This window comes from Oryzias melastigma, linkage group LG20, assembly GCF_002922805.2.
Source record: "Oryzias melastigma strain HK-1 linkage group LG20, ASM292280v2, whole genome shotgun sequence".
Classification (NCBI taxonomy): Eukaryota; Metazoa; Chordata; class Actinopteri; order Beloniformes; family Adrianichthyidae; genus Oryzias; species Oryzias melastigma.
In genome coordinates, this window is record NC_050531.1 from 22611718 (window position 1) to 22625417 (window position 13700).

At 38.3% G+C, this 13700-nt stretch overlaps 1 protein-coding gene across 3 annotated transcripts in view; it reads left to right on the top strand.

Moving 5' to 3' along the window:
* sugct (succinyl-CoA:glutarate-CoA transferase) overlaps nt 1–13700 on the top strand; it is a 91354-nt gene that overhangs the window by 2989 nt on the left and 74665 nt on the right. For all 3 annotated transcript variants that reach the window (XM_024280577.2, XM_024280578.2, XM_024280576.2), the window contains exons 5-8: nt 1578–1628; nt 3382–3502; nt 8120–8211; nt 8674–8817. In XM_024280577.2, the coding sequence (XP_024136345.1) occupies nt 1578–1628; nt 3382–3502; nt 8120–8211; nt 8674–8817 (408 nt within the window). The remainder of the gene's footprint in view (nt 1–1577; nt 1629–3381; nt 3503–8119; nt 8212–8673; nt 8818–13700) is intronic.

Here is a 13700-nt window from a genome sequence, read left to right on the forward strand (position 1 = left end):
GCACATGTAATGAATCCCGCAGCTATTTTATCAACAGTTTTACTCTAAAATATGTTAAAAAATAATATAAAAGACACAACAGCACAAATCATACTAGGAGGAGTGGCTTATTAACTTTCAGACGAATGGTAAGGACAACCCCTAACTCCTGGATCTCGTACAGTCTCGTCGTTCACCTTCATCTCAGGCGCCTTTCTCCGCCCCCTCCTGCAGCAGCTTAGTTTTGCCGACGATGCAGACGAGGCGCCTGTGGATCTCAAACACGCCTATTAGCTAAGCTGCATAACAGCCCAAAAAACTCGGGGAAAAAAAGCCTAAATTAGCCAAAATAGCTAGCATGGTGCTTAAATATCAGCTAAACTCCAAAATAGCATAAAAAGCAAAAAAAAAGTCTAGATTAGCTAAAATAACTAGCATGCAGCTGAAGTATTAGCTGAGCTACAAAAAAAAAACTAACTGTAAAAAGCCTGAATTAGCTAAAACAGTTAGCATATAGCTGGAATATTAGCTAAACTCCAAAATAGTCCAAAAAGCTTTCAGCTTTACTACACTCTGACTCCAAATAAAATAAAGTAACAACTAACAGACTATTAAATTAGTTGTCGACTATTTTAATAGTTGATTAGTCGACTAATCGTGGGGCCTCTAGTGCTCATCAATTTGAAAACAGAAAATAATTTCCTAAAAGTTGAGATGGGAAAAGGGAAAAATCGATTTGGTGATATATCGTGATATTTAAGTATGCGATACTTGCACTGATTTAAAATGTTGACAAGATGATATTCATCCTGTCATGCTGTTTCATCCCAATGTTTCTGGAAAGATTTTTTTTTTCTTTTTTGTCTCCTATTTTTGAAGGTGCCTGAACCGTTTAAAAGCTACTTTTAGCAATGTAGGAAATAAACAGAAATGCATTTCCTCAATCATGCTGGTTTGAGGAAATAAGGCACATTCTTTTATATATATACTTTTTATATACCGGTACTCACAAATATTTTGTTGAGGATATCAGACATTGATTGTCCCCTTTAAGAACAAATACTTCATTCACTCATTCACTTAGTTATCAAAAGAAAAGAAACTTGAGTTTGTGAGTAAAAGCAACTTTGATTAGCTCTAGTTTATATATTTTTTTTACTTAAATTTATGAATTTCTGCTTGAGATGCACCACAAATGGTGGTTTTGGTTTTATTTTTCATCATTACTAACATTTTACTACCCATGACTACATTTTCTGCATTGAGATGATTGTATGTCTTTTATTTTGAAAGAAAATCATGTAGACCTCTAAAGAATTAGAAACTAATACCTATTTTGAAAATAATCTATTTTCTCTTTATGTTTGTGGCTCCTACTAGGATGTTGTCTTTAAGAAATCCTCCAGAATGGCTTGTTAACTGTTGAAGGTTGCAGACTCCTGCTCTGTAAGAACAATGGATCCAGAACAGATTTCTGTAGCAGAACCTCAGGGTTTCATCAGGTCCACAGTCCAGTTTAGTGGATCATTAAACGTTGAGAATGTCTGCCGGCAGTGCTGAACCGTCTGGTGACCTCAGGATGAACTGTGATCTTTCAGAGTCTTGCTGTGGACCTGAAGAACCCTCGAGGAGCAGAGGTGGTGCGGGAGGTAGGTCGGACTCACTCCACCAACACAGACCGACTCTCTGCAGAGACTCCACGCTCTGACCACGAGGGGCGGAGACCGGCTGGGGGCGTGTGCAGGAACTCACACCTTTAATCATCTTCACTGGGGCGTCACGCCTCAGCTCAAGATGGCTCCATAGAAGTCAGAAGTCATCCTATTATGACCACCATCGAGTCCATAAACACCATTAGGTTGCCATGGTAACACTTAAATAATACGTCAAAATTCCCAGCTGATCTGAGAAAAATGTTTTTTGTGGAAGATTCTAGAGTTTAAGATTGGAAGAAAGTGCTAAAACATTCAAGTTTATTGCTTAACGCTTTAACACAAGTGTCAAAGTCAAGGCCCGGGGGCCGGATCCGGCCCTCCAGATCATTTTATTCTATTGTTATTAATGACCTGATGTTATCTTGTGCTTATTTCTAACTTGTATAATTTTGACAAAATATATTTTTATGGAGAGTAAAATATTGAAAGTTATTTAAGGTTTAAGTTGATTTATTCTGTACGGAAGAGGATTAGGGCCACTGAAAAAAAAAAAAAGCCCATGAAAAATTCTGACTTTAAAGTCAGAATTTTTCATGGGCTTTTTTTTTTTTCAGTGGCCCTAATCCTCTTCCGTAATTCTGGAATATTATTCCTGCCTATTTATTATTCATAATTATGTTAAAAAGTTACAGTTTTAAAGTTTTAAAAAATTGCATTCTGCTAGCTTTTTGGACTATTTTGGCATTTACTAAGATTTTTTTTGGCTATTTTGAAGTTTAGGTAATATTTAATCTACATGCTAGCTGTTATGACTAATTTAAGCTTTTCTTTAGGCTTTTTTGGAGTTCGACTAATATTTATACAATAGCTTTTTTTTTTTGATAATTTATGCTTTTTCAGTTTTGAAGTTTAGATATTTTTTAAGCTACATGCAAGCTGTTTTGGGTAACCTAAGTTTTTTTCTTTTGTTTTTTTTGTGGCTAATTTGGCATTTAGTTAATATTGTAGCTGACAATCAGCGTCAGTGTTTTGCTAATATTTCAGCCACATGCTAGTAGCTGTTTTGGCTAACTTATGTTTTTTTTTAAATTTTTACTTTTACTTTTCAGGTTCAGCGTTTTAAGCTATCAGCTACATATTTCAGCTGCATGCTAGCTATTTTGGCTAATTTAAGCTTTTTTTTTTGCTTTTTAGGCTATGTTGGAGTTAGGCTAATATTCAAGCACCATGCTAGTTGTTTTGGCTAACTTAGTTTTTTCTCAGTTTTTTAGGATAATCTGGCATTTAACTAATATTTTAGCTAGCTATCAGCTTCAGCATTTTTAGCTATCAATTTCAGCATCTTCAGCTTCCAAATCCATCTTACAACATTCACACTAGCATTATCACAGGAAATGTTATATATCTAGTTCATAATTATGTTATGAAGTTACAGTTGTAAAGTTTTAAAAATGTAGTTTTAGAGTGTATAATAAATGTTTATCCTGTTTGGCCCGTGACCTACGGTGTGTTTTGGATTTTGGCCCCTGTGTTAAAGGAATCATGGAGAAAAAAAATCATAAATGAAAAAGTCAGTCTAATTCTTAAGAGCAAGAAGAAGGGTTCCTGTGTCCCTTTAAAACTCTCTAATAACTTAAACTCCTTCAGTTGGATTTTTCAAAAGCTGAATATAAAAACGAAGTGAATAAATGAGGAAGCGTTAGGTCTTCTTCCTGCATCTTGTCTCTTACTGCGTGTTGTGTTTCAGCTCGCAGGAGTGTGTGACGTCCTGGTGGAGAACTACCTTCCAGGGAAGCTCCAGGAGATGGGTTTGGGGTTTGAACAGCTGGGCGGGGTCAACCCCCAGCTCATCTACTGCTCCATATCAGGTAGGCTCTCACCTGCTGGTCTGAGCGTGCTCAGTCTGGACTGTTCAGAGCAGTGTTTGTGATTCGATGTTGCTGTTGATGACTCCTCGTCCTCTCCTGAGCGTTCAGCTCTGCCTCTGAGCCACCAGAGGTCGCCACACCCCACTAAAACCCGGCTGAGCTGGCTCTGCCTCTGCAGGCTGTTTAATGTGGGTTTTGTTGAGGCCTGGTCAGCGGGAGGGAGCTGTTGATCGGCAGCTTCTCACAGCGGGGCCTCTGATCTGCTCTAAAGGGCTTCTTTATGAGCTCTAAACTTTTCTGCAGATCAGCAGCTTCAGTTCTCATCTCTTCCTGTTGTCTCAGTTCACCTGAAGGCATCGCAGTGACAGGGCCCCACACTTCAGGTTGTGTAGAAAACATCTGACTTCAGCGCTGTACAACCATCCTCCTGCAGATGGCGCTGTTACATGTCAGCAGGCCACCGCTGAGAGCCTTCATGAGCGTTTTAGGAGAGGAGCTCACGCACACTTCTGATATTTAACATGTGTGTCATCATGAGAAAAATCTCTACTGCAGCAGTGAAGAACTTCCACCTGTCTGCTACAACAGAAGATCCAGTAGATCTTTTCTGCTGGTGCTCCTCCATCAACCTTTCTCAAACTTCTAGATGTTTTTATGCAACTTCTCTGATTTAATGTGAATTTATTCACCTAAAGACGTGTTTTACTATTTTTTTTAAATATCTTTGTAATGTACAAACACGCCTCCTGAACTGTGTAGATCATCTGGTCTTTATGAGCTCTTGACTTCACCCAGAACATTTATGTACATTTGTGTAATTTATTTTAAAATTAACTTACAACACTTGATATAACATCATTTACGAACATAGTATTACTGATACTAATAGAAAAATGTTATTAAAATAAACCAATATTTGATATTAGCATACTAATTGAGATGTATCAGTAAGTTGTATTTTTTTAGAAGTGATGAGAGGAACTTATTACAACTCAATCAATACTTCAAATAAAAACTGTCATTTTTTTCAAAAATTTATTTGAAAAAAATAAATAAAACTATGTCGAACCAGAAAAGTTGCATTACCTGCTGGTGTAAATGCTTTTTGCTGAAAATAGTGGCTGAAGATGCTGGAGCTTTTATCTGGTGTTTTTACGCTTTTATCTAACTTATTTATATGTTTTTACTCTTAAAGTTTATTTTTAACTGTTTTTTAATATCTTAACTGTTGTTTTTTATTGTTCTTTTAATGTACAGTGCCTTGTTTGGCCAATGGCCATTTGAAGGCGCTACATAATAAATAAAACTTAAAACTTAAACTTTTTGCTGAAAATAGTGACTTTAATTACTGAAGGGATTTGCTGAACATGCAAAAGCTATTTACAAAATGTTAAATTGGCTTAAAGACTGGAAATTCTGTCAAGAAATAGCACTGAAGTTCACATACATTTCTGAAAAACTTGTAAAATTACTTAAAAACCCTACTAAATGCCAATTTTGCTAAAATATTTAGTTTGTCTCCAAATTAGCCATAAAAAGCCAGTTTGTTAAGAATAAAATGTCCACAATTTTTGTCCACAACTTAAAAAAAAAAACGGTTTAAAATTAAAATGAGAGCTCCTTGTTGAAATGGGTTTCAGCCATCGACTGTATAGGTGAGCTGGACTGAGTTTGTGTGACATCACTCATAGAAAATGATTTACTTCCAGCTCCAATTAAAGTGAATCAATTCAGTCGCCAGTTTTTCGCTATACGGACGTCGCCATGTTGGAACCAAAAACCATCAGTAAGCAGTGATTAATCAATATGAGTCATTGTTTCCATGGCAACCACTCTCACCAATCAGGTGGTGAGCCTGTTGGAAGGCCACACCCCTCCCACTTGAGAGTGGGCTTAGGAGAAACTGTCAATCAAAGCATTTCAAATGTTTGACATGAGACCACATGGTTTTATAGAGACATCTGATTGGCCAGTTTATGACTTTAATAATGAAAGAAAAAAATATCGTGAAAAAAATGAGGATTATCAAGAAAATGTTACAAAATCGATCTAAGGTACAGGTGTTTATTAATCTATATTCTGACTTCTTGGAGTTAGGAGGTACTTCCTGTTTGGAACGCCAGTGGGAGGAGTCACTCAGTCCAGTTCTCATATACAGTCAATGATGCCCACAGAGAAATAGTTAATGTAAACTATAATAGAAAAACTGTTACATCCCAGAAATCTTCTCTTATTCTTTTCTATCTATTCTATTCTATTCTATTCTATTCTATTCTATTCTCTCCTGGATCATGGCATGTGGTTTGGTGTGCTCTTAAGCTCTTCCTGTGACGAGTTCTGAAACAATCAGAGGCTTCCTGATGAAACCCACAACCCCACACATGGCTGATAACTCATTATGGGATGTTGTTTATCCCGCATTCTCAGATTATGTCCCACTTTATCACCAGAACGTGTAACCAAACAGCTCTAAAGCTACAAACACCTGTCAGGCGTTATGAATGGCGAGTGGATTTAATGGCCGGCTGCGGGCCGCAGAAGCCGCAGAGATGCCAGCGAGGTCTTTCATCTGATCTGAGGAGTGAGATGGACAGGTGGCATCTGTTTGTGTTCTGGTTCTTTGTGGATGTTTCAGTGTCGCTGAACTGGAAAAGACGGAGCAGCGTGACGTTGGAGGGCATCTGCACCGGCGGCTGCTTATCACTGAACACTCATTTGTTTTTCTCTGCAGGAACATAAACTGTAAAACTTTGACTGCTTTTGTCAGCAGTTTGAGTCTCAGTGTGTTCACCAAACATAATGGCAGCACAGACCTGAGTGTCCGTCACATCTGTACACCTACACGGACAGGAACAGAGTAGTAGCATCAATATTAGATCATTTTATTACCTTAAATATCGTCATGTTTTCACCATTGGTTTCATCCTCTACTATTATAGAGCCTTTTCCAATAACTACCATTAGTGACTTCATAAAAGACGATAAAAACCCTAAAGCCAACAGCAGCATCATCAGCACTTCCATCTATGCCAGGGGGCCCCAAACTACGGCCCACCTCCACATTTGCTCCGGCCCCCACACACTATCAGAAACGGCGATCGAGACCCACATAGAACGTGACTTTTGAATCCACCCTTCTGCAGTCTGAACTATGACGGGAGAGGAGAGAATATTTATTGGTTTAATAGTGATTACATTTTTCTTTTTTACTATTTTACTTTTATGACCGTACTTTTTTCTGTACGTTTTTTGGATGTCCATAGCTCTTCAGCTCTTTCAGCTATTAAAATATTCGGCTCTTTTTATGCTAACTTTTTCAACTGTTTTAGTAACTATGAATTTCGAGGCTATTTGGGGGTTTAGCTAATATTTTAGCCACAGGCTAGCGGTTTTGGCTAATTTAGACATTTTTTTTTTAGCTGATTTGGCATTTAGCGTGTATTTCCGCTATATGCTATGTGTTTTAGCCAATGTAGTCTTTTCTGTCTAAGTTTTTTTTTTTTTTTAAGTTTAAGTAATATTTTAGCCTTATGCTAGCTGTTTTGGCTGAATTACACATTTTACCAGTTTTCTTTAGGGGTAATTTGACATTAAGCTAATATTTCAGCTAAATTCTAGCTGTTGTAGCTAATTTAGGCTTTTTTCAGATTTTTAGGCTATTTTGGAGTTTAGCTAATATTTAGGCAACATGCTAGCTGTTTTGGCTTATTTATAAAATATTTTCAGTTTTTTATGCTAATTTGGCATCACCTTCAATGTTTTCAGCTATTAGCTGCAACGTTTTTAGCTATCAATTTCAGCATCTTCAGCTATCAGCACTAGCTTCTTCAGCGGCCACATTCAGCTTACAGCATTCACACTAGCATTATTGCGGGACATACTTTATATCTAGTTTTTAAAATCTTTTAGTAATATTTATTCCTATGAAGATTACAGAAAGGAATTATTTAAGATTCCACTATGTGTGGCTTTCTGGAAAATCGTTACATTTAGGCTGTGATTGTTACACTTTTTCTGTTTCTGAAAACAGTTATGTGGCTCTCATTAGAAAAGGTTTAGGAATCCCTGATCTAAATCATCTTTTACATCTTCATTTCCTGTCCGACTGATTTCTGATTGGCTGAAACCAAAGAAGAGTACACTTGCAAAAGGAAACAACGTAAATCTCTTCAAAATAAAATCCAAATTCATAGTCAGCAGGTTTAATCTGCAGGATAACCATGATTAAAGATATCTTCCCTTTTCCACCTCTTGTTTGTGGAACACACTGTCTGCAGGTCTGACCTTCCTCATCTGATGAACATGTATGTTTGTTTGGAGGACGAGGAGTGCGATAGCTGGTAAAGGTGTGATTCAGAGTGGTGAGCCGCGGGCCTCTTATCTCTTTAAAAGCATTTTTGGAAAGCCTTTTTGTTGATGTGAGCGAGCGATCTGAGAGCCGAGTCCAGCCAGGAAACCGCTCTGGTTGTTTAGTCGGAGCGGCAGACTCAACACGCAGCTGGAATGTAGATTTCTTGGAAGAGCGGCGTTTGACTCCCTGCTGTGTTTCCTCTCGGGTCACAGCGCCACAGATGCACTCACCCATGTGTGTGTGTGTGTGTGTGTGTGTGTGTTCAGGTTACGGGCAGACCGGTCCTCAGGCTCAGAGTCCGGGCTACGACTCCATCGCCTCGGCAGTGTCTGGGATGATGCACATCACGGGGCCGGAGGTCAGCTTCTTCTCTGCTGTTCTCTTACATCAGGGCCAAAATCCAAAACACACTTAAGGTTGTGGGCTGCTTTGGTCGTTGCTAGAATTAACAAAAGTAAAAATATGTAGATGCATCCTGGAGTTGTAATGAGTCTTTCTCATGGGAACTGTCTGGTGTTTTTCAAACTTCCTCACACTGACATTTACCTGATTCATAGACAAAAAACTATTCTCCTCCATTCTGAACCTCATTATTCTCCAGCTTCCTCCAGAAAGTCTGCAAAAATAAAAAAATAACAACAAATGTTTATTTTGATGTACCAAATAGTCATTTCTAAATTGATTGTACCTTCTCTTTCTTTTTTAATCAGATATTAAACTTAAAAGTCAGAGCAGCTGCTGTTTCATCAGGAAATGCTCTGATAAAGAAGTATCATCCAACCAAGCTAGACCTCCCACAATGCACTGCTTCTATCCACAGGACGGGGAGCCGGTGCGCCCAGGCGTCGCCATGACCGACCTGGCAACAGGGCTGTACGCACACGGAGCCATCATGGCGGCCCTGCTGCAGCGACACAAGACGGGAAGAGGAGGTCACATCGACTGTAACCTGCTGTCCTCACAGGTACGAACCTCAGCAGCCAATCAGATCCGTCTGAGGTTACAGGGGTTATCTTTATATGCTTAGAGGTCTAACAAACCTTTAAGGTGTTCATCAGCCAATCAGAGAGATATGGACAAACGCTGAAGTCATGTGACCTGCTAGTTTGTTTGGACAGCTTTTAGTTCTGTGTTTGCCACTTTGTGAAATGGGCTGAATAAGAGGTCAGAAACCTCTTTATCACCAAAAACAACCAAAGTTTTGAGACTAAAAGCCTCTTTTGGGATTGACTTTATAAAGACTTTCCTCAATTAAGGGCAACTTTGATCTTAAACCTAATAAAACCATTTAAAAAAATGGATTTTCTTCAGAAAGAGAAAAAAGTTGTGCAGCTAAACCATGTTTTTAACTTGTTTCTGTGTCGTCTGGTTTACATGGAAGCAAATGGAGCCTTGGTTTTGTCACAAGCCCTCTAATGCAGGGGTGTCAAACTCAATCACACAAGAGGCCAAAATCCAAAACACATCTTAGGTCTCGGGCCAAACAGGATACACAATAAAGCTACAGTTTTAAAACTGTAACTTTTTAACATAATTATGAACTAAATATATAGCATTACCTGTGATAATGCTAGTGTGAATGCTGTAAGATGAATATGACTGAAGATGCCAGTGCTGATAGATGAAAACGCTGAAGCTGATAGCCAGCTAAAATATTAGCTAAATGACAAATTAGCCTAAAAAAAAACTAAGTTGGCCAAAACAGCTAGCATGTAGCTGACAAGAATAGTTAAACTTCAAAATAGTCTGAAAAAAACTGTTTAAAAAGCTGAAATTGGCCAAAACAGCTGAAATATTAGCTAAACTCCAAAACAACCTAAAAAACAAAACAAACAAACAAAAAGCCTAAATTAGAGATCCGGCCCCCGGGCCTTGACTTTGACACATGTGGCTTAGACAGTAACCCTGTTCTCTCCAGGTTCTATGCAGGTCTATTCAGAGATCTACCAGGGTTTTTGGTATGTTTTGCTTTCTAGAACCTGTCTGTGGCGATCACAGTTAAAGCTCTCCTGGTCAGATGCTGATGACAAAGTCAACATTGTAGTAATGGATTAGGTATCCAGTCATGTGACTATTGAAGTCTCTGGGCATTGTGCCGAGTGCGCCTTCAGCTCCCTCAGATGTGTGTTACAGTTGTGCTTGACACTGTGAGGTCATTTCAGCACAGAAAATCGGGCCGCACAGGAAAGACTCCTGCTGTTTGTGTCCATGCAGTTCTTCCAGAAGTTGAACTTGGCCTTAGTTTGACCCTAATTATTGATTATTAGGGGCTCTATTATCACTTGATTTAATTGATTTCTATTCCTACCATCCAACCAAATTGATATGTCTGAGTTTATCAAATGAACCTAAACTATTATAAAATCATTTTAAAATGAAATAAGTTGTATAAATTGTTATAAACCCTGAGAATTGAGTCATCGTAGGTTTATTTTACTGTCAAAATGACCATCACAGCAGACAACACACGTGGTGCAGCAGAATTGAATCGTTAAAATGACTCGTTACTTCTTGTAAGATTGTGCTCATTTTAGCCAAAATATATAACCAAAAGAGAAAAAACTGAAGAAACAAAGTCTCAAACTTGCTTCCCATCTGACTGTGCAGCACAGAAACTAAAGGGGAGTTCAACAATCAGGCTTTGACAACTGTGGTGTCCAAAGCGTGTTTCAGACGGGCTGGTATTACCTGTGAAGGAAGAGCCTCTCGATGGATCCTGCAGTGTATTTACCGGGTATTTGGAGACCATCCATGACTAGAAGTCATGGTCCATGTACCTCACACACACATACCCATGTGTGTACATGTATGAGTCCAACTTATAACAGATATCAGCTGCAGTTGTTCGTCTTCCAGGTGTTTACAGAACAGCTTGTCCCCTTGGATAGTTTCTCCTGTTGTTGTCGTGACCGTGTCTCCATCCTTTACCGCACCCCCCACAGCCTTTGGTAACCCCCAGGGGGAAGAGGACTATAGTTTTGGAATTACTGACCTAAGGGATTTGCTAAGATGTGATTGAATAATTAAGTTCTTTGGAAAGTACCTCCTTCTCTGTTGGCCATTAAGACTCTGAATCCATTTTTGTGTGTTTTCCAGTGGTTTTGTGAGGATTTCATGAACCTTGCAGTGAGGCCTGTCATTAGAATGTTCTTGTTTATGGGTCAGAGTCAGGACCATCTGCATTGCTTCTTCTGAGTTGGATACATTTCGCTTTTTGGTTGAAGATAAAGATCTTCTGGAAGAGGTTTTTTGTTTTGTCTATCTTGTTTTGAAGGTTGTCTGATTCTCTGCGTAATGTTCTTTGCTTTTTGCCCCTTACAGCTTCTGGTAGCTCTTGAGGATTGTGTAGTTGAGCCTGAGCCTCATGGTACATCTGAGGGGTTCTTGTTGTCTACCAGTTTTCTAATAGTTTCCCTTTTGTTCTTGTTCTGGGAACTTTCCCAAAACTAGAAGAACCGTGTCTGTGTAGATCCTTGTTCATCCAGGTTCATTCCATCGAAGTGAAAAAAGAGCAATCAACTGGACTTCTCTTTTCTTCTAAGAAGCTTTTTCAATTCTCATATGTTAAATCGAGCTTTATTTGATTATTTGTAGAGCTATGATAAAAACTTCACAAGCTTTGATGCATAAATATTTTTAAAAAGTGTTTTATTTTGACATGTTCAAGATCAAAGAAAGGTTTCTGTAAAACTGCAGATGGAATTTAAAGACGCATAAGAACCTCATGTTTTTGTACTTTGACTAGACAGCGATGTGTTCCTGCAGCGTTCATGGTCGGCTCGTAAATTACGTTGCTAAGCTAAAAGTCGGATCTAATGCAGATCAGTGAGGAGATTTTGACAACGAACATACACATGTGTGTGTGTTTGCTGCTATGTAAAGAGAAAAACAATAATTTACTGAGACAAACCTGCAGGAATTCAAACAAACTGCTGATTTATCCTGAGAACTTAAACACATCACAGGCAGGTTGTGCTGCTCGTGTGACAGTGTTGATTTTAGAAAGTTGTTTTATTCCTTTCCTGTTTTCATGTCTGTGCTGAAGGTGAATCTCACGGACCTCCATGGTTCCCTGCAGCTCAGATGAAGCACAAACTCCTCTTCAGTGACGACGACTGACTGCGTCTGATTAGCAGAATATACATGAAATGTAGACAAATCAGAACACAACCAGAGGATCGGAGATTATCTTTAAATGATAGATGAAGAGAGAAGAATGACAGGAGGATAAAAAGAAAGACTTGTTTTTTTTATCTCACATAAAGCTAAAATAAGATATAATATACCACAGGGTGTCAAACTCAATCACACAGGGGCCAAAATCCAAAACACACCTTGGATCACGGGAAGCACAGGATAAACATTTATTGAACACTAAAACTACATTTTTAAAACCATAACTTTTTAACATCATTATGAACTAGATAATTAGCATTACCTGCAGTAATGCTAGTGTGAATGCTGTAAGCTGAATTTGGCTGCTGAAGATTCTAGTGCTGATAGCTGAAGAAGCGGAAATTGGTAGCTGAAATTAGAAAACCCTGAAGCTGATAGTCAGCTAAAATATTAGTTAAAAGCCTAAAAAGCCTAAATTAGCCAAAACAGCTAGCATGGTCCTTAAATATTAGCCTTACTTCAAAATAGCCTAAAAAGGAAAAAAAAGCCTAAATTAGCCAAAATTGCTAGCCAGCAGCTGAAATATGTTGATAGCTGAAAATGCTGAGGCTAAAAACTAAAAAAAAATCTTAAGTTAGCCTGAACAGCTACTAGCATGAAATATTATCTAAACTTAAAAATAGCCTAAAAAGAAAAAAAAGCCTAATTTTAGCCAAAATAGTTAGCATGTAAATAGTAGCCTAACACTTAAACAGCCTAAAAAACTTAAAAAAATCCTAAATTAGCCAAAATAGCTAGCATGTAAATATTAGCCAAACTCCTTACTAAATCCCAAAAAAGTCCAAAAAGCTATCAGAATGCCAATTTTTAAAACTGTAACTTTTTAAGATAATTATGAATATTAAAAAAGCAGGAATGTTATTCTAGAATAAATCCAATTAAGCCTTAAATATCTGGAGGGCCGGATAGAATTACCAGGAGGGCCGGATCTGGCCCCCGGCCCTTGACTTTGACATAAGTGTGATTGAACAAAATAAAAGAAATTCAGAAAGAATACACGAACTGGAATGGTGGAGCATACTGGGTTTGATAACCACAAGTAGATCTGACAGGTATTTGGGTTCCACCCCATTAAATGGTTTCTAAACGTGCAGCAGTGCTGTAGATTCAGTTTTATAATGAGCTGGTGTCCACCGTAAGGACTGATGTGGTCAGTTCTTCTGGTTCTTCTGGTTCTGGTTGAAACAGCATCAATCTGAGTGAGCTGCGGCACTTTAACATCCCTCTTCAGAAGAGCAGACTGAAGACGGACATCTAGACGGTAGTAGCTCTGTAAAAAAGTATTTAGTCAGCCACCAACTGTGCAAGTTCTGCTACTCAAAAAGATGAGAGAGGCCTGATTTTTTTTATCATAGATATACCTCAACTATGAGAGACAAAAAGAGAAAAAGCAATCCTGAAAATCACATCGTCTGAGTTTTAAAAAAATATTTGCAAATTATGGTGTAAAATAAGTATTTGGCCTCCAACAAACAAGCCAAATTTCTGTCTCTTCCAGACTTGTAACTTATTCTGTAAGAGGATCCTCTGTCCTCCAATTGTTATCTGTATTAATGGTATCTGTTTGAACTCTTTATCTATATAAAAGACATGTATCCACAACCTCAAACAGTCACACTCCAAACTCCACTATGACCACGACCAAAGAGCTGTCTAAGGACACCAGAAACT